Source organism: Zophobas morio, unplaced genomic scaffold (assembly GCF_036711695.1).
Source record: "Zophobas morio isolate AGI-343-1 ecotype UQ-CSIRO unplaced genomic scaffold, CSIRO_AGI_Zmor_V1 ptg000046l, whole genome shotgun sequence".
In the NCBI taxonomy this organism is placed as follows: domain Eukaryota; kingdom Metazoa; phylum Arthropoda; class Insecta; order Coleoptera; family Tenebrionidae; genus Zophobas; species Zophobas morio.
Window position 1 is genome coordinate 2,256,754 of NW_026972151.1, and position 23,123 is coordinate 2,279,876.

At 36.3% G+C, this 23,123-nt stretch overlaps 4 protein-coding genes across 5 annotated transcripts; 1 reads left to right on the top strand and 3 right to left on the bottom strand.

The window, feature by feature from the left end:
* Nucleotides 1-14: 14 nt before the first annotated feature.
* Nucleotides 15-9,577, bottom strand: LOC135142319 (protein argonaute-2-like). Its single transcript, XM_064074005.1, has 3 exons — nucleotides 9,452-9,577; nucleotides 1,877-3,666; nucleotides 15-1,819 (listed from the first exon to the last, which is right to left on the bottom strand). The coding sequence occupies exons 1-3, from the start codon at nucleotides 9,468-9,470 to the stop codon at nucleotides 704-706; spliced, it is 2,925 nt and encodes a 974-aa protein (XP_063930075.1). The 5' UTR covers nucleotides 9,471-9,577; the 3' UTR covers nucleotides 15-703.
* A 137-nt stretch (nucleotides 9,578-9,714) lies between these two features.
* LOC135142322 (hyaluronidase-like) lies at nucleotides 9,715-11,654 on the bottom strand. Its single transcript, XM_064074009.1, has 6 exons — nucleotides 11,565-11,654; nucleotides 11,241-11,507; nucleotides 10,945-11,181; nucleotides 10,265-10,894; nucleotides 10,009-10,219; nucleotides 9,715-9,906 (listed from the first exon to the last, which is right to left on the bottom strand). The coding sequence occupies exons 3-6, from the start codon at nucleotides 11,013-11,015 to the stop codon at nucleotides 9,748-9,750; spliced, it is 1,071 nt and encodes a 356-aa protein (XP_063930079.1). The 5' UTR covers nucleotides 11,016-11,181; nucleotides 11,241-11,507; nucleotides 11,565-11,654; the 3' UTR covers nucleotides 9,715-9,747.
* A 43-nt stretch (nucleotides 11,655-11,697) lies between these two features.
* On the top strand, nucleotides 11,698-15,160 carry LOC135142321 (NADH-ubiquinone oxidoreductase 49 kDa subunit). The gene is made up of 6 exons (XM_064074008.1): nucleotides 11,698-11,795; nucleotides 11,888-12,110; nucleotides 12,158-12,359; nucleotides 12,406-12,757; nucleotides 12,807-13,056; nucleotides 14,810-15,160. Exons 1-6 carry the CDS (start codon nucleotides 11,698-11,700, stop codon nucleotides 15,083-15,085), a joined length of 1,401 nt encoding a protein of 466 aa, XP_063930078.1. The 3' UTR covers nucleotides 15,086-15,160.
* LOC135142320 (splicing factor, suppressor of white-apricot homolog) lies at nucleotides 15,140-21,678 on the bottom strand. 2 transcript variants are annotated; one of them, XM_064074007.1, is made up of 10 exons: nucleotides 21,455-21,678; nucleotides 21,222-21,397; nucleotides 21,011-21,171; nucleotides 20,743-20,956; nucleotides 17,216-17,301; nucleotides 16,663-16,909; nucleotides 16,052-16,594; nucleotides 15,720-16,004; nucleotides 15,365-15,671; nucleotides 15,140-15,313 (listed from the first exon to the last, which is right to left on the bottom strand). In XM_064074007.1, the coding sequence occupies exons 1-10, from the start codon at nucleotides 21,640-21,642 to the stop codon at nucleotides 15,211-15,213; spliced, it is 2,310 nt and encodes a 769-aa protein (XP_063930077.1). In that variant the 5' UTR covers nucleotides 21,643-21,678; the 3' UTR covers nucleotides 15,140-15,210. The 2 variants fall into 2 exon arrangements, with proteins under 2 accessions (XP_063930077.1, XP_063930076.1); XM_064074006.1 differs by having other exon boundaries at nucleotides 16,052-16,615.
* Between the last annotated feature and the right edge of the window lie 1,445 nt (nucleotides 21,679-23,123).

Sequence of the window (23,123 nt, forward strand, 5' to 3'; positions counted from 1 at the left end):
AACAAAAACGAGAGAAAGATGCAAACTCCTTTAATAGACATAATAGAGTTACAATATAATATGATTAGTAAGAATAGTATCAATTTATAAGAATAATAGAACAATACGATAATTAGTTCTCCTAAAATATTTCAAACATGTTAAGAGTATCTATGGTACCAACCACAGTTGTAGAACAGATAGGAAGCATCGTACTAAACATGGAGGAAATAATATAAACTAATATAAAATATTCAATAACACTATAACGATTCATTAAGCTCCAAAACAGCTATACAGCGTGTTATTGAAAGGTACGTACAAAATAAAATCGGCAATTGGTCTCGAAGAATTGGTGCTAAAAGTAAAAAAAAAGTTCAGGTAAAAATGTTCTCCTTTTAGAGATAAAAATTATTAAAATTTATATCCAAATTCGGTGTACGCCTCTCATAAAAAGGTAATTTTTCGTTTCTATAGCAACAAAAGGGTCTTTTATTTTTTAATTATTGTTACAATTGCCAGGATTTACTAAAATAAATTAATTTTACCTATTTATCCTTCAGTAGCGTCTAAAAAGGTTGGATAAGGGTTAATTTTCCCCTTAAAATTTTGATAACACAAAATAAGTTTTTCAGACTTCTTAGACTCCGCGAACAACTGTCAATTTTGTTGTACGTACCTTTCAATAACAGCCTGTATATAAAGTAATATTACAACTAACAAATTAGGAAAAGAACATTGGATTTTTAGACGCAAATTTGCTATCGATTTTTACCAAACCTTGATTCAAGTTGTCCAAATTAATATTCTTCTTGTAGAGATACCCTTTAGCTCTATCTGCCGCCAAATGTGCGAAGTAGGTCGGAGCTGGATAACTCACCGCCCTATTACATCTCGTGTACACATGACACAAATAATACGCCAACTTTTCCACATCGTCATTACTTAAATTATTTTCATCATGTAGAACACAATATTTTGTTGGCCTTCCAACACCTTTAATACTTTGATGCGACATCAAATAAAAATTGGGTATAGTTGGATCCGTAATCACAGTGTCCACATAGGTCCCCACTGGTACGTTTTCATATTTACCCGTACTATATCTCTTATCAGTGGGGAAAAATCTCGTATTGTGCCTTTTCTGCACTACGATGAATGTAAGATGAGGATTGCAGTCGTAACTTGCACATGCTCTCTTAATTGCGTTGATTTCAATCTCCTTGACTCTTTCAAACTCACCATCGGATACTCCATCTCGGAAGAAATAGATTCTCTTAGGTTTTTGACCAGTTTGATTGTGGAAGATTTTCAATTTGTCTCTGGTGATGGTTTCCAGACTCTGGATGATCTCCGACAGCGTGGTTCTTGGTTCTTGCAAGCCGACGTGGATGTTGTAATTCGTAGCTTTCAGGTTGTGAGAGGCAGTGACGGCAATGACGCTGGGTATAGTTCTGGCTTGTGGACTGGGATGAGTGACGTCAGCACCCATCACCATGCAGGACTCTTTGTCTATGAGGTCCAAGTTGGCCAAGACGTGATTAATACCGTTCATCTTGCAGTTGATTTTAAGAAGAATATTTCGAATTGTTGTCTGATCGTCGAGCTTGAACAAAGTGTCGACTTTGACACATTGAGTCAAAAGACCAACGCGTTGTTCGGCTTCTTGCTTTACGAAGTAATACGAATCTTTATTGTTTGGAATTATGACCACAACCAAGTCGTAGTTCTTCTTCTTTTCCAAACAACTAATAAGGGAGCGCTTATCGCTGGAGATGTACTCAAAGGGTTCGTCCGGTTTGGAGAAGATCATACCAGTAGATTGTCCAAAGTTCACCACCTGCAAAAACAATGGTTGATTATTGATTTTAAACTACCATAAATTTTAAAGTTGTACCTGTCGTGCCAACTCGTTTACTTTGGTACCAATCCGATCGTGTTGCACTCCGAAACCGATGATGGTCCACTGCCGGATTTCTGCCCCTACTTTAAATTTCTTCGCCCACCAGGTACCGTTTTTAGGGTCCACTTTGCCATCGCAGTATTCTAGACGTGGTGGATCCAATACCCTGGCATCTACACACTCAAATGTATCACTGATGGAGAAACCAAACTCACGGATGCATGGGTTGTCATTATGATTAGCTTTCTGCATGACATCTTGAATCTTCTTTTTTCGTTCTGAAGTTGATGTAGCTGATGAGTTCGTCATTATTGCCGTTTGATTCTTCAATAGACGAGAACCAGCAAGTGGTTGTCCGTCTTTTAGATGGCAGTACTCCATTGGTACACAAATCCGCTTTTTCTCGTTACCAACCCATAAGGTTGGCAACTTTGGATATTTTAGCGTACAGTGCCACTTTCTCTTGAAGTAGTGTTCCACAGTGAGGACTTGATCCTCAAACTGGAATTTCTCTTGAGAAGGTATATTTGCAAAACCATTCACTTTGTAGATTTTCTTAGAACCACATTGGTTTGGAATCTGGTACACGACCCTCAAACCTTTCAAGTACTCAGTTAATGGTTCTATCTGCCATTTTTGAAGGCCATTATTTTGCAAATCTTGAGCTTGAACCGGTTTGTATTTTGTTGAAAACATTTCTTTGATTAAGTCAATGATAGAAGTTGAATTGGTAAAGGCTTTGTGAGCCACATCTACATTTAAGAAGGGTATCCAACCACTAACTGCTGCTTGGTAACCTCCTAAATACATAACAGCTCCTGACCCCAGAGGGTACTCGTTTCCAGTAGATGGGGTATAGAAACGTCTTCCTATACTCAAAAAAGAGTTTGTATAAGCTTGTTTAAAAACCGTCTCAACACACTGAAATGCTTCACCCAAACCAATATTTTTCTTTTGCAGTAAATTGTATAAAGGAGAAAGATCTATAGTTCCCGTTAGTCGTATCGTTATTTCAAATTTAACTTCATAGGGAGAATCTTTTTCCTGAAAAGCTACATTTCCACTTACAGTATCATTAACCAACGGCAACTTCCTCGCACTATACAGAATGTGCTGACCATCATAACATGGCTCATAGTCGGGAACATGATTTTTCAAAAAAATTGTCACTGCTCGTTTTAATAGCCTTTTCACACTCTTCTCTGGTGAAAAATCAACACTATAACGATAAGCAGTTGTTAAAGTACCCAAATTTAATCGAAAGTGGTTAGTTTCAATGCGGATTTTCCTTCCGGAAACACCAGGTTTAAAAGGTACTAAATCAGCAATTTCTGACAACGACAACGATTGTGTGGGAAATTCATACTCGGTAGTTTCTTTTAGTTGTACTTTGGCAGCTTCGTGTCTTGCTCCACCCTGCGACTGCTTTGGTGACGCCTCAATGCAAGTTTGCGCACGCGTATATCCAGGTTTGTGTGGAACCACGCCTCTGCCCTTTCCTCTTCCTTGGGGCGGTTTCTCCTGGATTTGTTGATCTCCACCTCTGCCCCTGCCCCTACCCAACACGTTTGGAGTTTCTTGGGGAGGTCTTGCTGCTTTTTGAGTGGGCGGTTGTGATGGGCGGCCTCTTCCCCAAGTTGTTTCTTCTATCTCTTGAGGTGCTGGTTGCGGCCGTTCTCGGGGGGTGGGAGTGGACGTGGTTTGGATTTCAGAGGTGGAAGGCGGGGTTTCTTCTTGTGGGGGAGGTTGACTTTCCGGAGCGGTTGCTGCTTTTCCGCGACGTCCTGAAACAAAACGCAAAAATCAAATAATACAACGTCGTATTTAAAGTCTTTTGTGTGTATATTTTACTTTTAAGTGAGAATACAAGCTTTTTTCGAATGAAGTTACACCTCTTTAGGCATAGATCTAGAATTAACTTTTTAATTCTAGATTTTTTGGTATCAATCTGAGGCAACAACCAGGGCCTAAATTAATGTGCACTTCTACACATTTTGTGCAGTTCAAAAATGCATTTGTGCAGCTGGAAATTGCAATTTGTGCAGTAACTTTTTCACATTATTAATATTTTTACTTCCCGAGCGTAACCTACTACTACCGACGCCGGTTCATCCCTTCACCGAAAAGAATCGAGGAATTTTTATGATTTTGTTTGTCAAGTTGGAACCGCAAGAAACCCCAGATGTGCTATTTTCGCTCTGTCACGTACCTGCTTAACAATAACACTTGTCTCAGTGATTTCTAAAAAGTGAACAACAAAAATTTATCAGTCGTACTTGCGGAGTCGTACTGCCTTCACAGCTGTTATCACTAGACAGCGGATTTCTGTCGGGCTACGTCACGATTATAGGTGGGGACGCGCTGGATCGCCGGGACTCAGTAGCGGGTGATCGATAATCACTGAATTTAATTGTCACTTATTCCATAAATACAATTAACGATTTATTAATCAAGCGGACAAGTAAATGGGAACGGGAATTAACAGCAGAGTGCAACGAAGCAGCGTTATTCTAATCTCAAATAAACCAAGTGCAGCCCGTAACTGCAATGAATTCCCATCCCGTACGAGCCGTACCGAATTTGGCCTTGCCTAGTCCGACAGAAATCCGCTCTCTAGTTATCACTTTAGTTTTTTCTTGCATTGGTAATGCGCTGTGACTAATTTTCTTTTGTGCTATGACAAGTATTATTTACGTTATTGGCGTCATCACAAATTTTTTATTGATCCAATTAAGAACGTGTCACCCCATTTTCTCAAAAATATGAGAATACGCAAGTCTTTATTTAATGACAAAATAAGAATTATAATAATAAAATTCAGAACATTTTGTTCTTGTGGCTTAATTAATTATTTTAGTCTTCTGTTTTGGGAAGACAACACACAAACTTTTGTGATGTACTTTTAAATACTGATATATGTATGTATTAATAGTGTCGGTATTATGCCTTTTTTAGATTTTTAGGTTTATATCTTTACAATATATTTATTTTGAATTTGCGTTTTGCTACTATTTATTTATTATTATTAATGCTGTAGGTATTCTCACAAAATCGACAAAATCATAGTGGACCTTAAGGGGGGGGGGGGGGGGGGGAGAAGTACTATTAAGGACACAGGGAGGATTATTGCGATTGTACAGTTGGAAATTTTCCTTAATTTAGGCGCTGGCAACAACTTATCTTTTAATTGGTGGTATAATGGATTTGAATTGAAATCGAAAGACGGGATTAGTTAAATAAAAAGTAAGCTGATGAGGAATGAGGTCAGTTTTCTTTCAAAACTTGTAAAAAAAAAAACAAAAAATTGAGCAGCATATTACATAAACATCATTGAAAAAATATTAGAACTTAGATTTTTTTTCTATAATCACAATTACCGTAAGTGTGCTTTACTTAACAATATTTTGGGATTTCGTCATCAATTTTTAGAAAGGAGAAAAAAGTTTAATTAGTGGAATCGAAGCGCGAAGGGCCTGAGTTATTGACAGAAGGACGCTTCTCGAGTTTGGATCGTATCAATTTTGAAAAAGATTTTGATGTTTCGCTCATGTTCGTAAGGAGCATCTTCCAGGGACAACGTGGAAACTTTTTCCAAAACCCACACGACCCAAACTTGGACAAGGTCTTTCTGTTACAGATTTTGAACTTAAAACTTCAGTTTATTCTTCAAAGATATTTTTTTATGTAAATTAACGTGAATGGTCTATCTCTGGAAGTACCTACTTTTGATTTGTAGAACGGAAACAAACAGTATCTTAAAAATTATGTAATACAAAGGATAGGAGTGACAGGACTTTAGAGGACATGACAGTCGAGAAAGAGAAAGAGGTGTGCAAGGATAGGGGTCAACGGTACTCTGTCGTTACTGCCTATTCTTTTGGGAAATCGGTGTGATGACTGATGATAAATATCGCTAAAATGCATGGCAACGGTTAAATATCTTGAGAACCAACTGTACAAATCAATTGAAATTAGGTATAGGGGTACAAGAAGTTGTGCTTTAATTATTTGTCAAAAAAAAAAATTAATCACGTCTGCCATATGTAATAACAGAGGTGTGACTGAACACTGAACTGGTACTCGTAACTTAAGACAAATAGCGATAACACTTATCAACCTGTAGACGTGGGAGTAAAACAGGAACTAAACTAAAAAATGTTTTCTACGAATTGCAATAACCGGATCACAATGCCGACGGTCCAGACTTTTTTATTGCTCTGACTTTCGCTTATTGAACACTACATTTTATTTTGATTTTCGATGTTGTAATTTACATTTGGTTACTTATAATTTGTCTAAATCTAGGGGAAGCTCAGCATCCCCTAGCTTCTCCTTAGCTACGGCCTTGTCTAGGGGTTATGAAATATCGAGAAAATATGAAAGTACCAAATTGCCCAATGAACTCCATGACTGTACGTTCTTAGCTTATCCTCGATAAGAAAAACAATTTGAAAGTGTTTATGTTTATACATCGAAAGAATGTCATGTATAAATTAGTTTGATTTGAATGAGTTCGTCCCTTCAAAACAGAGGATCAAAACTATTAAGTAATAAGCTACAATCGACAAAATGTTCTGAACATCATTATTATAATTCTTATTAAATAAAGACGTTTGTTTTTACACATTTTCGGGAAAATGGGGTGACTCGTTTTTAATTTGATCAATAAAAAATATGAATGCAATGATGAGTCACAAGTAAAAACTCATCATATCTTGCACATTTTGGGTTGAATTTATTCGGCAAAATTTTGAGATAACGTTATCAATTTTTTGGCGGGAATAAACAGATTTATTTTGATTAACAATTTACCATGCAATGATTTTAAAACGTCTGCAAGATTTCAAAGCATTCAGTTTTACAATTCTTGATTTATTCAATAAAATAAATTGACTGATTTATTAATTTTTTGAGTCACCCTGTATAGGCAAATCTAAAAAAATATGAATGCAATGATAAATTACAAGTTACTGATCATTACTGATAATATTTTGCACATTTTACATAGGATTTATTCAGCAAAATTTTCACGTGACGTCATCAATTTTTTTTAGGGGAGATGAGCAAATACGTTTTGATAAAAAAAATTACCATGCTTATGATAGCTTTTAAACATCTCCAAAATTTCAAAGTATGTATTCGATTTTGTTGTTCATGATTAAATCAATAAAATAAATTCACGCATTCATCAATTTATAATTCCTATCTAAAATGTACAAAAGATGTCTGTACTTGTGATTTATATTCATATTTTTTGGATTTGCATATATAGGGTGACTCAAAAAAATTAATGAATGGGTGAATTTATTTAATTGATTTAATCAGGAACTGAAAAACCGAATGCTTTGAAACCTTGGAGATGTTTTACGGTTATCATAGGCATGGTAAATTTTTAGTCAAAATATATTTCCTCATTCCCCCTCTAAAAAATTGATGACGTCACCTCAAAATTTTGCTGAATAAGTCCTATCTAAAATGTACAAAATATGATGAGTCTTGTGATTTACCATTCCATTCATATTTTTTAGATTTGCTAAACAGGTGGCTCAAAAAAATTACTGAATGAGTCAATTTATTTTATTGATTAAATCAGGAATAGTTCACTAAATTTTCCCGAAAATTTGGAGATACAACACTGTTATTATTAGTATTACATTGCACCAACCCAATTTGGTAGACACAAAATTTTGTAAAGTAAAAACTCGTTTGAAACATAGGCGTAGCACGCTTATTTACATTTACTTTAACATTACAGACGCGCATTTGTTTTGTTGCGCTGACTAGGTTCCGTGAATGTGGTATAGACAAGTTATAATCAACCAATCGTGAATTACACCATCAAAAATTAAAATAAAATCCACTGTTTTATATAATAAGCGGAAATCGAGCAATAAAAAAGTCTGGGCGACCATCGGTATTGTTTGCAGTTTCTCTGTTTGACCCTCACGTGTACAATCTCAACATCTGTTACCGCTTGTTGTCTTAAATTAAGAATGCTTATACATAAATGATTTTGAGTCGCCTCTGTTAAAACACGCGGCATACGTGAGTACACTGTTTCGTTATTTTATTGATTATAAATCAATATTCAAGACGACCCAATTCATTTTCCCAAAAATTGGGAATACAGTACCTTTATTTTTAGTAGCACACTACATCGATCCAAAATGATATACATGTCCTTGCAAAAATGTTGATGACGTCATCACAATTTTTTTTAAATTGGCCCGCTACAAAAATGTAATGAGAAAAAAATATTTATAATAGGTATGCAGTCGTCATGTTTCCGACAGCCAGGGAAGTACTGTCTAAACTCTTTAGACCATTTTATTTCTGTAATTGCTATGATTGCTTATTAAAAAAAAGACTTGACAACGTCTACAAGATTTCAAAGTATCCAGTTTTGCAATTACTGATTTAATCAATAAAATTAATTTACTCATTCATTAATTGTAATACTTTCGGAGATTATCTGTCTAATAAAAATCCGTGACGGCAGACAGACGGACAAACAGACGGAAATGGGCGACCTATTTCTTCGTCCTGTAGGAGATGCATAGGTATATACGTGTATGATATGTATGATAGTGTTACGAAAGTAAACCCATACGCCACCCCGGTAACGAGGCCTATGAGTTTTCGCGAGGGTTTTCTAGTACGCATGCCGTCACCGACTTATCGTCGGTGACGGCAGCCGATGGATATTTCAGAAAAAAACTCGATGGCCGAAAATCTAGAAAGGGAGTACGGGTTTAAATGTGGTTTAAATACAGACCACCTTCGGAAATTCAGTTAAGACAGATGCCAATAAAGTTACGCCGAAATTATTTTGTACATAATCGCTGTGTAATTAATAGTGTAAATTTGATCCTCTTTAAATTATCGATCTCTTAGAAACCATACTTATACTTTGCCAACAGCAAGACATAACCTTTACAATAATTTATACGCCGTTTAAAAATTATTATTGCTCTTATATTATATCGAACAATTATAAAAACAAAAACGCGATAACAAATAAAAAATAAAAACAACCCACAATGATGAACTAAGGAATAAGGAACAAAACAAAGAATGTTTCTTATTTTTTATGTTTTACTTCTTGCATTGTGTTTGGGCCTTATCAGATACATCTAGCGATAGGAAATTATTGTTATCGCAGCGAATATTCTGGAACGTGATTTAGGTATTTCCCCGATCGAGTTGTGCACACCACCATAGTGTCAGAATATTGCTCAACATGATGCAATAACAACTCTTTCTTTATGGACATGATGATGCTATTATTTGGGATCCCCCTGCCTCCACGACCGAAGAATTTTGGCAGTGTTGTGTTTTTGTGGGTGGTCGATAACGAAAAATTTGTACTTAAAATTACAGCTAGGTCGAACGTTGTGGAATGTAAAGTGAATGAAATATTCCGTGATGAATAATGTTCTGAAATGTACACTGGGCATTTGCGAGAGCTTTTGCAAATTATACTCTCTATTACTGCATCATTATAAAATATTTTGTGTAAATCCCATAATCAGCGTACTTTTTTGGTCATTAAAATAAAGTTACACTTACCTCCACGTTTTTTTCCCATTTTTAAAGCTTGGCAGCTTAACAAGAATCGGCTTCGGCAACAAAACTGATCACTGATAAAAAATTAACACAATTAGACTTGCAATGTTTGCACAACTTCTGCTGCGAATGCGAATACACGCGAATATAAATGATGATTCAGGATTTAGGAAAGAAGAGTTTGCGCAATGTGAACAACAAATAATTGGAAGTAAATACAATATCGCCGGTGGTAATAATAAAATATCGATATAATAACCGCCAGAAACAGTTGAATGATTAAACTATATTTGCATAAATCAGAAATTATTGACTAGACTTGGACCCAGAACATTATCAACATATTCATATAAAGCCAAACACTTGTTCTTCGTGTTGACGTCATTACTACTGCCCCATATCACTAAACCATCGACTTCCGTAGCAGATATGGTCAAAAATGTGTTGAAGAGATCCTCCTACAATAAAATTTACATTTTACACCACATTACACGCCATCCAACAAAAAACTAAACTTTTGAAAAATATCAACTAATTTTTAGAACCTAAAAACTATTTACCTTTGTAAGAAATTGTTTTCCTCCATGGTACTTGTACCAAAAATACGGAATTACCTTGGGAATATGTGTTTTTGTCTTAACAGAACTAGCAATCCGGTGAGCCTCATTTACACGTCCTTCTATCATCTGCATTTTCTCTTTGGCGTTAAGACGTTGGTCGAAATAGATAGAAGGGTAAAAGTTGTCGCTGAGGCGAAATAGCCAGTCAATCCTACAAACCCCACCTTAAAACTAAACACACCGGGGATTCCCTCACCTGTCATTCTCTTTTTGAACATCATTCGGACACGCCATTTTCATATTATTGGGCGCCATATTGAAACAGTATGGATAAGCGTAGTAGCCCCAAGTTGCATTCTCCCTTAACTTTTTCGCCAAAAAAAGCGTCTCTTCCATAAATTTCTCTGCGTGGAATTCAAATCTTCTTCTTGCTTCTTTCTCTATAAGAAAACTCGGCCAAAATGGATGATTCTGCTGCTCGATCTCGATCGAAAGATCTTTGTAAGGTGCCAGCGTTCCGAAATTTTGTCTAAAAATCGGGCGCCAACTTTCAAAGTCGATAATCCCCAAGCCGGAGAAGTCTTCGGTGATAAGTTCTTCAACCAGTTCTTCAAAGAGAGTTAAATGGAGGGTTAAATTACCCTCTTGGGGCACACCGCCGTTGCGCTTAATTATCTGAGTGTTGTCTTTCAATAGTGCAGGAAAGCTGCCTGGGTCATACAAAATCACGATTTCGTCGCCTCGAAATCTGTCATTTGCGTTCTGGATTATTCCGTATTTTTCGGCAAGACCTGTGAAGTTAAGTTTGTGGGAATCGCACTGGAATGTTGGGACGTTCCAGTAGTAGTTGATTTTTTTCGTGCGTAGTGGAGTTTTCTTATAGTTACTACAATTTTTTTTTTTTTTAGTTTGGGTAACACTCGGCTGGATAATTACCTGTTAGTTCCAAGTTCCATAGTCGCAAGGAGCAACCTCAGCAGTACAAACACAACGAAAATCGTTGACATGACGGATTCTTTGAGTGAACATTCAAGCTGGTAAAAGCGGACTAATTTGTTTATTTGAAATGAAATATGGTACGTCTCCAAAACAATATCACGAAGTTCCTGCGGAAACTTCTAATTTAAATATGGGAAACAATGAATATGTACATATTTTACACACATTCTACACCTACAATGAAAATGCGATACTAATTATTGCACGACTGATTGTTTTGATATTATACACACCAGTGGCGCAAAATTTACAAAATTTCGCCAAAACGGAAATTCCACTGAATATTTTTTCCTACTTTTCTCTTTTTATAGCGGACCTTTTATTGAACGACATAATAAGAAACCATAAACATTCTAACCAATGTCATGAAACCAGTTCAAGAGCAATAGTTTATCGCGCCCGAGCTGATTACATTTTTTACAGCACACTATGATTTTCTATTTTTCGAATTTTCACCTGTGGGGGCTCTGCTACGCCACTGGCAGGAATGCAAATCACACCTAGCAAACAAAGCCTATTAATTCTGTACACAAATACTAATTAGCGCGATGCCTTACCATTCTTTATCTTTCCGCAGCGATACTCTTAGCCCCATTACCTTAATTAATTTAAAATTGCTAATGACTTTGACGTAACCTTAAACTGACAGCCTGCCGAAATTTTAGCCACCGTCGGGCCATAAACGTCAGAATGGCAAACGCACTTTTGAACACAATTTTACGAAAAATCGGCCCTTTTTCCACCTCCAAGGCCGTTCTGAGTAATGGTGCCGCCTTAATACATACAAGGTAGGGTAATCAATCGCGAAATCGATCGATTTTACCCTTAAAACAATTATGTAATAAAAGTGAGGTTATGGCATTTGTTTTTAATTTTCAAGTGGCAACCATCAGGCTAAATGGTACCCCGATTCGGAATGGATGAAGCAGTTCGAAGGCCCCGTTATGTATCCAGATGAAGTTACTAGTAAATGGGCTCTACCTCCATGGAGTGCCCAGAAAGCCCCTGTCGAAAAGTCCGTAAAAAATATGACCCTAAATTTTGGTCCACAGCATCCAGCCGCCCACGGGGTGTTGCGTCTGGTTCTGGATCTCGATGGAGAGGTCAGACACTCGCATGTGGTATTTCATACTCAAAACATCGTTTTTAGATAGTGAAAAGGGCTGATCCCCACATTGGTTTATTACACAGAGGCACAGAAAAGTTAATTGAATATAAAACTTATACACAAGCTCTCCCATATTTCGACCGTCTTGACTATGTTTCCATGATGTGTAACGAACAGTGTTACAGCTTAGCCATAGAAAAATTGCTGAATATAGATGTCCCTATTCGAGCTAAGTACATCAGAAGTAAGTTACCAGAAGAGTGACTTTAGTTATTCACACCACATTTTAGCATTGTTTGCGGAAATTACGCGAATCTTGAACCACATTATGGCTGTTGGCACCCACGCTCTAGACGTGGGGGCTCTAACCCCCTTCTTCTGGTTGTTTGAGGAACGTGAGAAGATGATGGAATTTTACGAAAGAGTCTCTGGGGCGCGTATGCACGCTGCGTATATCAGACCAGGAGGTGTCTCTCTCGATTTACCTCTCGGACTAATGGACGATATTTATGAATTTTCCGCAAAATTTGGTGAACGACTTGACGAAGTTGAAGACGTGCTGACGACGAACAGGATTTGGGTGCAGCGCACGGAAGATATTGGTGTTGTGTCAGCGGAAGATGCTCTCAATTATGGATTCAGGTTTAGTTATTTAAAAATTTGATTTTTGTGTATTGTTTTTTTTTTGTAGTGGTGTTATGTTGCGAGGTTCAGGAATTAAATGGGACTTGCGCAAAGTCCAGCCTTATGATGCTTATGATTTGGTTGATTTTGATGTGCCTATTGGCGTGAAAGGGGATTGCTACGATAGGTATTTGTGTCGTGTTGAAGAGATGAGGCAGTCACTTAAGATTATTGAACAGTGTTTGAATAATATGCCTCCGGGTGAAATTAAGACGGACGATGCGAAATTGACGCCCCCAAGTCGAGCCGAAATGAAGGTGAGTAGATGTTTGACAGGTTATGCCAATTCTGGGATTTGGAAATTATCCAGTAGGCTTATACAGTGCAACCAATAAGAAAACAAAGTTGGCTAATAAATTGAATTTTAAAATGTGATTCTAAGCAATAATTGCAGAGGTACTGCTTGTGGTATTTAAAAAATGTTTTAAGCGAATGAAATGTGCCAGAATGAAAAATTCTGGCACATTTTTTATTTTTCATGTAACTAAGATTATATCATTTTGATCAGATTTTTCCATAAATTAACGTAGTAGGCGCGTTTGCAGTTGACATTTCATTTCAAAATTTGGTTAAGATCTAGTTGGCTTTACTGTTCATGATAAAAATGGATGTTTGTGTGTAAAAAACGTTTATTATACGATTTTTGTGTCAAACTTACCTTCAAAAAGTAGGTATCTTGAAAACTTGCAATCAAAGTGTATTCAAAAGATTGCAAAGCAACTATAAACTAAGAATTGTGTGATAGTTCTACTTGAGAGTTCTCAGTTGTATGAGAACTCCATAAGCCTCTTTAATATGCACAGTTATAGGCGCGAAACCGTAGAACGTTGTGAAAGTATTGTAGCATATAATTAATCCAAAAACGACGACCTTTCCTAAAATTTTGGCAATGCAGTACTGGCTCTGACAACGCGCAGTAATACACTGACCGCCAAAAAAAACCGGCCACCCTGAAAAATTTCGCAAAACCACTTTAAAAATTATTAATTTAACTAGTGATCGTTATTTTATTAAATAACCATTCACTATTGACACATGATGTACAAATTACCAAAAAAAGAAGACAAATAAACGTAGAATTAAATTTAATTTAACAAAATAACAAACAGACCAAGTATGATATTTTTTTAAAAAAACAATAAAGGAGGCTGTTGATGTAAACAGTGTTTTTCATCAATTGATTATAAGTTTTGCAATTAATAAACGTTTTCACGCGAAAACAATTCCATTAACTCCTACAGACGTCTCTCAAATTGTCCCTCTGTTTATGTTATTTTGTTAAATTAAATTTAATTCTGCGTTTATTTGTCTTTTTTTTTGTGTCACGAGTGAATGGTTCTTTAATAAAATAACGATCACTAGTTAAATTAATAGTTTTTAAAGTTTGGTTTTGCGAAATTTTTCAGGGTGGCCGGTTTTTTTGCCAGTTAGTGTATGTGTGTGGGCCGTGGGTTGCGAACATCAAGGCCGGGAGTTTACGTTGACAATTGCTCTGAAAATTTGCCTTAAAGCTTATCGCCACCCTTGCAAGTGTAGGGAGACCAAAGTTGGCCTATATACGCCTGCGGTATTTGTATTTTTATTGCGTAATAAATAACGCGAATGACCTCATTTAGTTACGTTGTACTTAAAAAAAAATCGCTGGATTTGTTTGATTGTACTATATGGGCGAGGAAAGTTCTGTTTAAATAACTTTAAATTAATTGTTTACTTCCCGTTTTTTCAGAGTAGCGGGTAGTAATGTAGAGTTTATAAGAGTATCATGCTTTCTTTTTGCCCATAAAATCATTATGAAATATCTATAATATCACAATAAATGTTCAGCTACTCACTCCGGACTACTTGCGATTTACCGATAAGTGACTTACATTACATTAATAAGTGGAGTTTAAATCTGTTCAGTACACTATCGGACAGGAATTTTTTTTTACTATTATCAACCTGTAATTGGTGTGATCAATAAATATTAAATTTTGTTGACCCATTCTTAATTTTTTCTTTTTTTTTAAGACGTCCATGGAAGCGCTGATCCACCACTTCAAACTATTCACCCAAGGTTATCAGGTGCCCCCTGGCGCCACATACACGGCTATCGAAGCACCGAAGGGTGAATTTGGCGTCTACTTAGTGTCAGACGGCGGTTCAAAGCCCTACAGGTGCAAAATTAAAGCTCCAGGCTTCGCCCACTTGGCAGCTTTAGAAAAAATAGGTAAAAACCACATGCTGGCAGACATCGTCGCCATCATCGGTACTCTCGACGTAGTATTTGGTGAAATCGATCGATAAGCTTAAACTGTATTTTTCCAATTATTTAAGTGTAAATAATGTCATAAGTTTAAATAAACTAAAAAATAGTGTATATTTACAGCTTTTTTTTAAATAAAATATACAGTGGTATTTGTACTATGGGGTCACGAGGATTTTGAATTGGAAGAACTGCACGATTCCGACCTTCTCCTTTTCTTCTTCGACTTCTTCTTGCTTCTCGAATCGTGCTTGCTCTTTGAATGTTTCCTGAAAGAACCACTCCTGATAACGCCACGACTAAACCGCCACAGATGTTACCTTTTGTGTGATTTTTTCTTTTTGGAAGCCCTCTTTTTTCGTTCCTCTTCGTCCCCAGAGTCGTCGATTTGCACCACTTCCTTTTTCCTTTCTCTGCTCTTTGACCGTTTCCTGCTCTCCTTCGCTTCTTCGGCTGGCGGTGTTGACTCTTTCTTCGCCTCTTCAGGAACGCTGGTTTCTGCCGACTTCAACTTGAGGAAGGCCGCCGCTTTCTTCTTTCGCTCGAGCTGCAAGGCGCGATCTCGCGCCACAGAAACCATCTTCTCGCGAGCGGCTGCTGCCAGTTTGTCTTTGATTTTGTCTTCAGCTGGAGAAGAAGAAACTTTCAGTGTGTTCTCACGAATTTGTTTCTTACCTCTTTTCGCGTCTTTCCTCTCTTCTATGTCATCGGTAAGATCGATCATTTCTAGAAGAGGGTCATCAGCGTCGAAGATTGTACCGTTCTTGTTATGACTAGATTCTGAGGCGTCATTAGACGAGTCTGCTTCTTTAATGGCTGTGTCGCTAGTGGGCGTGGCAACAGACGCCACTGGTTCCGACATGTTTGTGTCTTCATCATCGCTTTCTTCTACGGGTAACGCACTCTTAATTTCTTTAGCACCATCGTCTTTGGGTTTCTTGATAGAGAAGCTTACAGGTGCTAAATTCGCATTAGTTTGTGCACAAACAAGAAATACTACAACTAACCTATGACTTTCTTTTCCTTTGGTTTGGGTGGCGTGGGGGGTGTAGGTTTGACGTCCTTTTTCTCGGTATCTAGGGTGTTCTTAATCTTGTTCTTATAGTACTTGTAGTACTCGTGATTTTCGTTCAAGAACTCGAACCTCGGGTCGCCCTTAGCTTTGACGATTTCTTCAAATTGGACGCCGTTTTTCGCCACATAGCTCGCCATTTTGTCAATGACGATCTGGACTTCTCCCGATGGTACTTTAAAGTCGTTCTCCTCTTGCTCGGATTCGGAATCAGACCCGTATTGTGCTAACGAAAGAATAGTATTTCTTACGGGTTCCACTTCTTGAACTTCTGGTTCTGTTTTTGGCACTTGTGCTTTAGTTTCACTGGTGGGATTGATCTGATCAGTTAAAGGAGGGTACGGATTTGACACTTCTTTATTGCTGACGTTTGAAACGATTTGAGCGTAAGGATTATTGTTCGATGACTGATGCTGCATGTATTGAGTGTACGCCATCTGCTGGATGTAATTTTGCACGGCTGGGTCCAGATGCGTATCTGGGGGTTGAATATTGGGCCCTAGATGGCCGATTATCCACTACGATTGACACCGACGTGATACTCACCTTGTCCATTTCCTTGTTGGTACTGCGCCAATTGCTTGTAGTATTCATAGTACTGCGTAGTGTAGTAGTACTGGTAGTACTGCTGTTGCTCGTACGTCATTTGGGTGAACGCTTCCGGCGGCTTGGCAGCTTCGGCTTGTGCAGTGTCCGTTTGGTTGCTCCCTTGAATCCTGTTAACCAATTGTGAATAGGAACAATTGGCCGAAGGCTTGTATGGTATTGTCGGTATTGCACTGGTTTGTACATCCTGTTAGACAATAAGTAAAAGTTATTTTTCTGATTAACCAGTAGCAATGTTTAAATTAAATCTTTTTTCGTTAAAAATTAAAATAAAATCCCTAAAAAATTGTTCCAAAGACAATTTTTTTAAACGAGTCGTTAACTTTCGACACACAACGAAAATCACCTTAGTACCTGCAAACAGAAAAAAACGTTATTAGTTGTTCACGACATTAAAACTAAGATATAGTATGGAAGCGTTTATTTTAAGACTAGTGGTACAAAGACGTATAATTATCACAAAGTAGGCTACTTTAAGGCCGCGGAAACCTACCGGTTGGGAGGTGGTCGACACGAGGCTTGGATGAAGGTAGTGCTCCTCGGTAGTACTTGTGTCTGTACTCTCCTCGCGCTTTTCCTCTACAAGAAAAAACGTGTTTAGAGTATCAGCAATAAAATAGGTTGTAATTTAATATTTGAAGTTTGTCTGGCCATGGCCATGACTATCTTCGTATCCGCTGACACGCATCCCATTTTCAAAATAATATATAAATATATTTTATTTTTGAAGTTGTAGGAAATGTTTATATGCTCAGAGAACTGAGGAATCCAACTATCACAGAATGTAAGGATGATAGTAGCAAATTTTGGTTCGTAACAACTATATAAGTCGGTGCCAGAAAATCTTGAACGTCATTGTCATTCCAATCTTTTAAACTTCAAACGTCAAAGTAACACTACAGCATGGCCTATATAAAAATGACGTCCAAGATTTTCTGACCGCGACTGTAAATGAAGTTGGTTATGGTTTGGTATATTTTCATATTCAACTAAAATTTGTTAGCAATTAACTAATCGGTTTGAAATTGATGTGAAGTTTATTTTTTGTTTTACATTACATGTAAAATTTTGTTATTTGGAATTCAAATTTTACGATTAATCTAAAAAAACTGGATTTGTTAGATTGTGCTGGAGACGCGAGGGAAGTTCTGTCTAAATAATTTTAGACAAATTTTTTTGCTTTATGTTACATTTAAAATTTTGTTACTTCGAATGTTTGTGGTTTAAGTAAATGTGTTTTATTGGTAGTAATGGCTGTTTCCTAAGAGTTAATTTCGTCATTTTCAACGGATTCATACAATTTTTCTTCATACTTTTCAAATACGTTTTACGCAAACAGGAATACGCATTGATTAAGTAAACTAAACTTAGTGTTGACGCTGTATTTAAAGGGGTTTTAGAAGAAAAATGGAGGCTTTAAGTTGATCACTACAAAATTTACCATTTTAGACATATTTAAAGTTTCTTATTTTCGAAATAAGTCTACACATATTAAGAAAAAAAAAAGGCAAAATGTACCCCGCCCACCCACCCTATCTCAATTGTAATGATTTTTTTATTCATCGTGAGCCAAGAGGCTGGAGCTTAACTGCAAAATCCTTATTTCTCTACGAGAAATTAAAAACATGTTTTTGAGTATCGTGTTGTTTAATGAATACTATGTTTATTAAGAAAAAAATAAAGCCAAAGATTAGGCCCCACTCATACCCGCCCCGATCTCAATTCTCAATTGTGATGAATTTTTCAGTCGTTGTCAGATGGAACGGCGGGGCTTAATTGCAAGATCCATATTTGTCTACAAGAATTTACAATCTTAAACATGTTTTAAGATTCTTGTTCTGAAAAGACGACTACGTATGTTAAGAAAAAACGCAAAATATAAGCCTCGCCCACCTATCTCAATTGTGATGATTTTTTTTTAATCGTCGAAAGCCAGAGGAACGGAATTTAATTTCAAAATCCTTATTATTTCTCTACAAGAAAAGTAAGACATGTTTTTGAGTATCGTCTTATTCAAAAAATACTATGTAGATTAAGAAAAAATTAAAGCTAAAGATTAAGCCCCACCCATTCCTGCCCTGATCTAAATAGCAATGAAGTTTTCATTCGTTGGCAGACCTAGGGGCGGAGCCTAATTGCAAACGTGTTTTAAATTTCTAAGAATTAAAAAAATCATCACAATTAAGATGGGGTGGTGGGCGGGGTTTATATTTTGCCTTTTTTTTTCGTATTATAAGTAGTATTCTTTGAACAACACGATACTCAAAAACATGTTTGTAATTTCTTGTAAAGAAATAAGTATTTTGCAGTTAAGCTCCGCCCCCTTGGTTCTCGGCGAATAAAAAAAATCATCACAATTAAGACAGGGCGGGTGGGCGGGCTTGCATTTTGTCTTTTTGTTTTAATATATACTTCTTTTCACAACAAGAAACTTAAAACATGTTTAAAATGGCAAGTTTGTATAAGCAAATATACATTTTGGTATTAGGCTTCGCCTCATAATTGCAAAATCCATATTTCCTTGCAAAAATGTACCATTTTAACCATGTTTTAAGTTTCTTGTTGTGGAAAAACGGTTATGTATATCAAGAAAAAAAAGCAAAAGTATAAGCCCCCCACCCGCCCTATCTCAATTCTAATGATTTTTTTTATTCGTCGTGAGCCGAGGAGCTACGAAAAGTTACCATGTAAAATATGTTCTTAAGTAATCGTGTTATACAAAGAAAACTAATTGTATTAATTAAAAAAGAAAACCAAAAGAGAAGCCCCACCCATCCGTCTTGATTTCAATCGTGATAAATTTTTCATTCGTTGTCAGATCGAGGGGCAGAGCGTAATTGCAAAATCGATACATTCCTATAAAAATTTACCATTTTAAAAATATCTTTTACCTTTCTTGCTGTAAAAAGAAGACTACACTACACATATTAACAAAAAAGGGCAAAATGTAAGCATTTGTAGTTATAATACCTAATATTTTTTTGAGATGAATAGCAATAAATCTTGTTGATTTAAACGTCGAGACCTATTTTTAATAATGCATATACAATATAAGAAATGTTTTAGACAAGATTTTGAAAATTTAGTACATATTTCTCAACCTATTAAAAATGCCAGGAGCATTAATTTTTTTGAAGGAGAAGCGTACGCTACTGGAATATTTCTGATTAATGTGGTTAATAAACGGGGGCAAAAAAAATAAAAACTTTATCAGGGAAAAAACCTTCACTGATTTACGTGAATTTAAATTAATTCTTTACGCATATCAGTAAAATATATTTGATTGTCAAACGTGGTGTGTTTTCACACAATTGTGTTACTGGTACAAGGTTACTTGGAAATTCGCAAGCGCTCAAAAGAAAATCGACGAGTTAGTTCAAAGACCACATTTAATACAAATTAGCTTTTTTCTTTTAAATTTGCATCTAAATTGTATTTTTTATTTTATATATTTTTCAAATTCAGGTAAACACAGTTTTGCATTTTGTGTTTTCGTGGTTTATGCGAGTTCTTCGTACTTTATTCAATCAGTTCTTTTCATAGCTAAAAGTTTTCCAAGTTTTGTTAAAATATATTTTAAATTACCCGCACTTCACAACAAAAATGATACGCCACTGGTTAAAGCCTAAGTGATTACTACCCTACGTTCTTCTCAAAATATTTTCACTCTACTTTATCTTTATCTCTAAATTCAAAACCATTGAAGATACAGTCAAACGTTTCAACGTAGATATCACAAGATCTATGAAAATTATTTAAAATTAGTTGAGACAATTATAGTTTCTAGACATCTTTGTAAATCTGGAACTACTTAACAACATGATTATCAAAGATATAAAATGTTTGATGAATGTATGCCAAATAGGAGTGTTATGAGCCAAAAAAGTTATTCAAATATCTGCTGCAGCCATCTTGATGTACTTTGACAATTATATTTTATCTTGCCATTAAGACAATTTAGAGTGTAGAAATAACTCTATGGACATTAATTTTGCTTATTTTCTTCATTTCAGCACTTACCTTTTTTAAGAGATGAGGTCACTTGATAACGCCCACTTTTGATGGCTGTTAGCACATGCCGGTAATACTTGTACAACTGATGTCCCTGATTTAGAAAACCAAACTGGGGATTATCTGCTTGCTTCGCCTTGATCAGGATCTCCATCTGCGGTCCCTGCTTGCACACGAACAGCGCTGTTTTCTCAATCCGGATGTTTTCTTTCAAAGTTTTAGGCTACCAAAAAAAAAAAACAATAAAATTCCAGTACTCATCACACTCAAAACTTACAATTGCAATGTCAACGGGCACATCCAAATTTGGCGGCGGTACAAACTTCTCGTCCTTCTCTTCAGCCTCTGGTACAGTCGGTGCCATTTCTTGAGCAGGATCAGTAGGAACATCGTAACTATACTGGAACTCATTGGCCTTTTGTCTCTTTTGTTCTTCCTCTAACCATTCAACTCATAATTACATAATAATCGCACTACTGTGTGAATACCTTTGTACATCTGTTCCTCCTCTTCATTGATATGCAAAGAATAGTACCGCTCTTTATCACATAGTTGTTCAAGCTTCCTTTCTGATTCACTCAAACCAAGCCATCTCATGGCGTCGAAACCCTCTCTGCTGGCTTCGTACGGGGAAAGATCCGACAAAGCCCCTCTGCAGTCGTACCTATAAGAATTTCGTAATTCCACGTGAGAGCCACTTTTTGCTTAAATAACAACTAACCTATCAATTTTGAGTTTTTCGTCACCCATCCATGGAATAAGATGGTGGCCTTTATCAATGTAGGAAGCTTTGTCATCATCGCGGAACAGTTTACAAGCGTACCCGAAGACTAGGAGATCTTCGTGGTTTTCTTTGGGTTTGTTTTTACGCAAAATTCCTGATTCTGAACTCGTTCCCCATTGCGCCATGTTTGTTTTTATGGATTGACGTTTGAGAAAACTACGAAAATGTCAAAGCGTGCGCCGGTAGCAACGCCAACATGATGGTGATAATTCTACTAACTCATCATTTGGCGGAAAATTTAAATAAAACATTATTATTTTTATTATTACTCCCAGCAGAACGTTTTTTGGTATTCACAAAAATGTTACCGCCCTGTGAAGTTAAGGACACTAATAAGCAGATCTTAAATGTAAATGACACTGTATCATTGTACCAGTCGCAGGTATGTATAAACTCATGTTAGGATTTCTGCCACAGAATTTTCTGCATTAGCACAGTAGTCTGCCGTAATATCGTACTTAACGCAACCCTTTAATTGGGTGGTTTAAGCTCCGCCTCTCCATTGTCAGTGATTCTTGATTTCATATACAATTACCTAGGTCTTGACACTGGAAGGAACTTTGTCAGATGCTGGCCAAAATTTTTTTGAGTCACCCTGTATATTGTCCTTTTATAACAAATATGAATGCATTGATAAACCACAAATATAGACTCATAATACTTTGCCGAGGGCCCAAGAACGTTGTATTAATTAATTAATTTATAATATTTTGCTAAGGACCCAAGGACGTTGTATTAATAATCAAGTTTTAAAGGGGGAATAAACAGTAAAATTTTGCTTAAATAGCGATTTAAGTACCATGTTTTCGATGACTTTCAAAACTTTGCAACATTTCCGAGCATTCGTCTTGCAGTTTCTATGTTAAACTGTAAAATGTTGTTATACCTACATTTTTTTTTTGAAAATCTGAATACCCGAGAGAAAAAATCAAGGCGGATTCACAAACCAAAAGTACAGGATTGTGTTATTTTATAAAATTTAAATAACATTCACTACAAATTTTGGTTAGCATTTTACCATCTACACTATATTCCTAAAATGCATTTAAAATTTGGCAAAAATCAGATCGAAAGTTTATCTGTCTAATAAAATTCAACACCTATTAAGATGTTTCCCTATCAGGGAGAACTATTTTTTCGTACTTTAGGGGTCATGAAACGTCGAGAAGAAAACATGAAAGTAACCAAGTAACAGAAAATAACCCATATCTCTGTTGGTCGTCAAGGCACGATAGGATAGAAGCTTTTCGACTTAAATATGGGGTTGTGTTAAAGGCACTTTCAAAAATTGTTTTAATATCCAATAATAAATCTGAGATACATTAAGTCAAAACTCTAAAAAATTGATCGACGATTACTTCGACAGAACTTCCCTCGCCCATAAAATACAGCTTGTCAAATCCAGCTCTTTCGAAGAATTAAAAGATTTGATTTCTCGATTTTTATTGTTTTTTTATAGCAACCATTATAAGCTAAAATAAAAATATGTATCTAATGTTTGAGTAAAGAAACGTGCTAACCGTTTTTCTATTAAAAAAATTTTCCACATTTTTACAAGGACGCATATATCAGTTTGGATACATGAATTGTAATACATACTAATAAT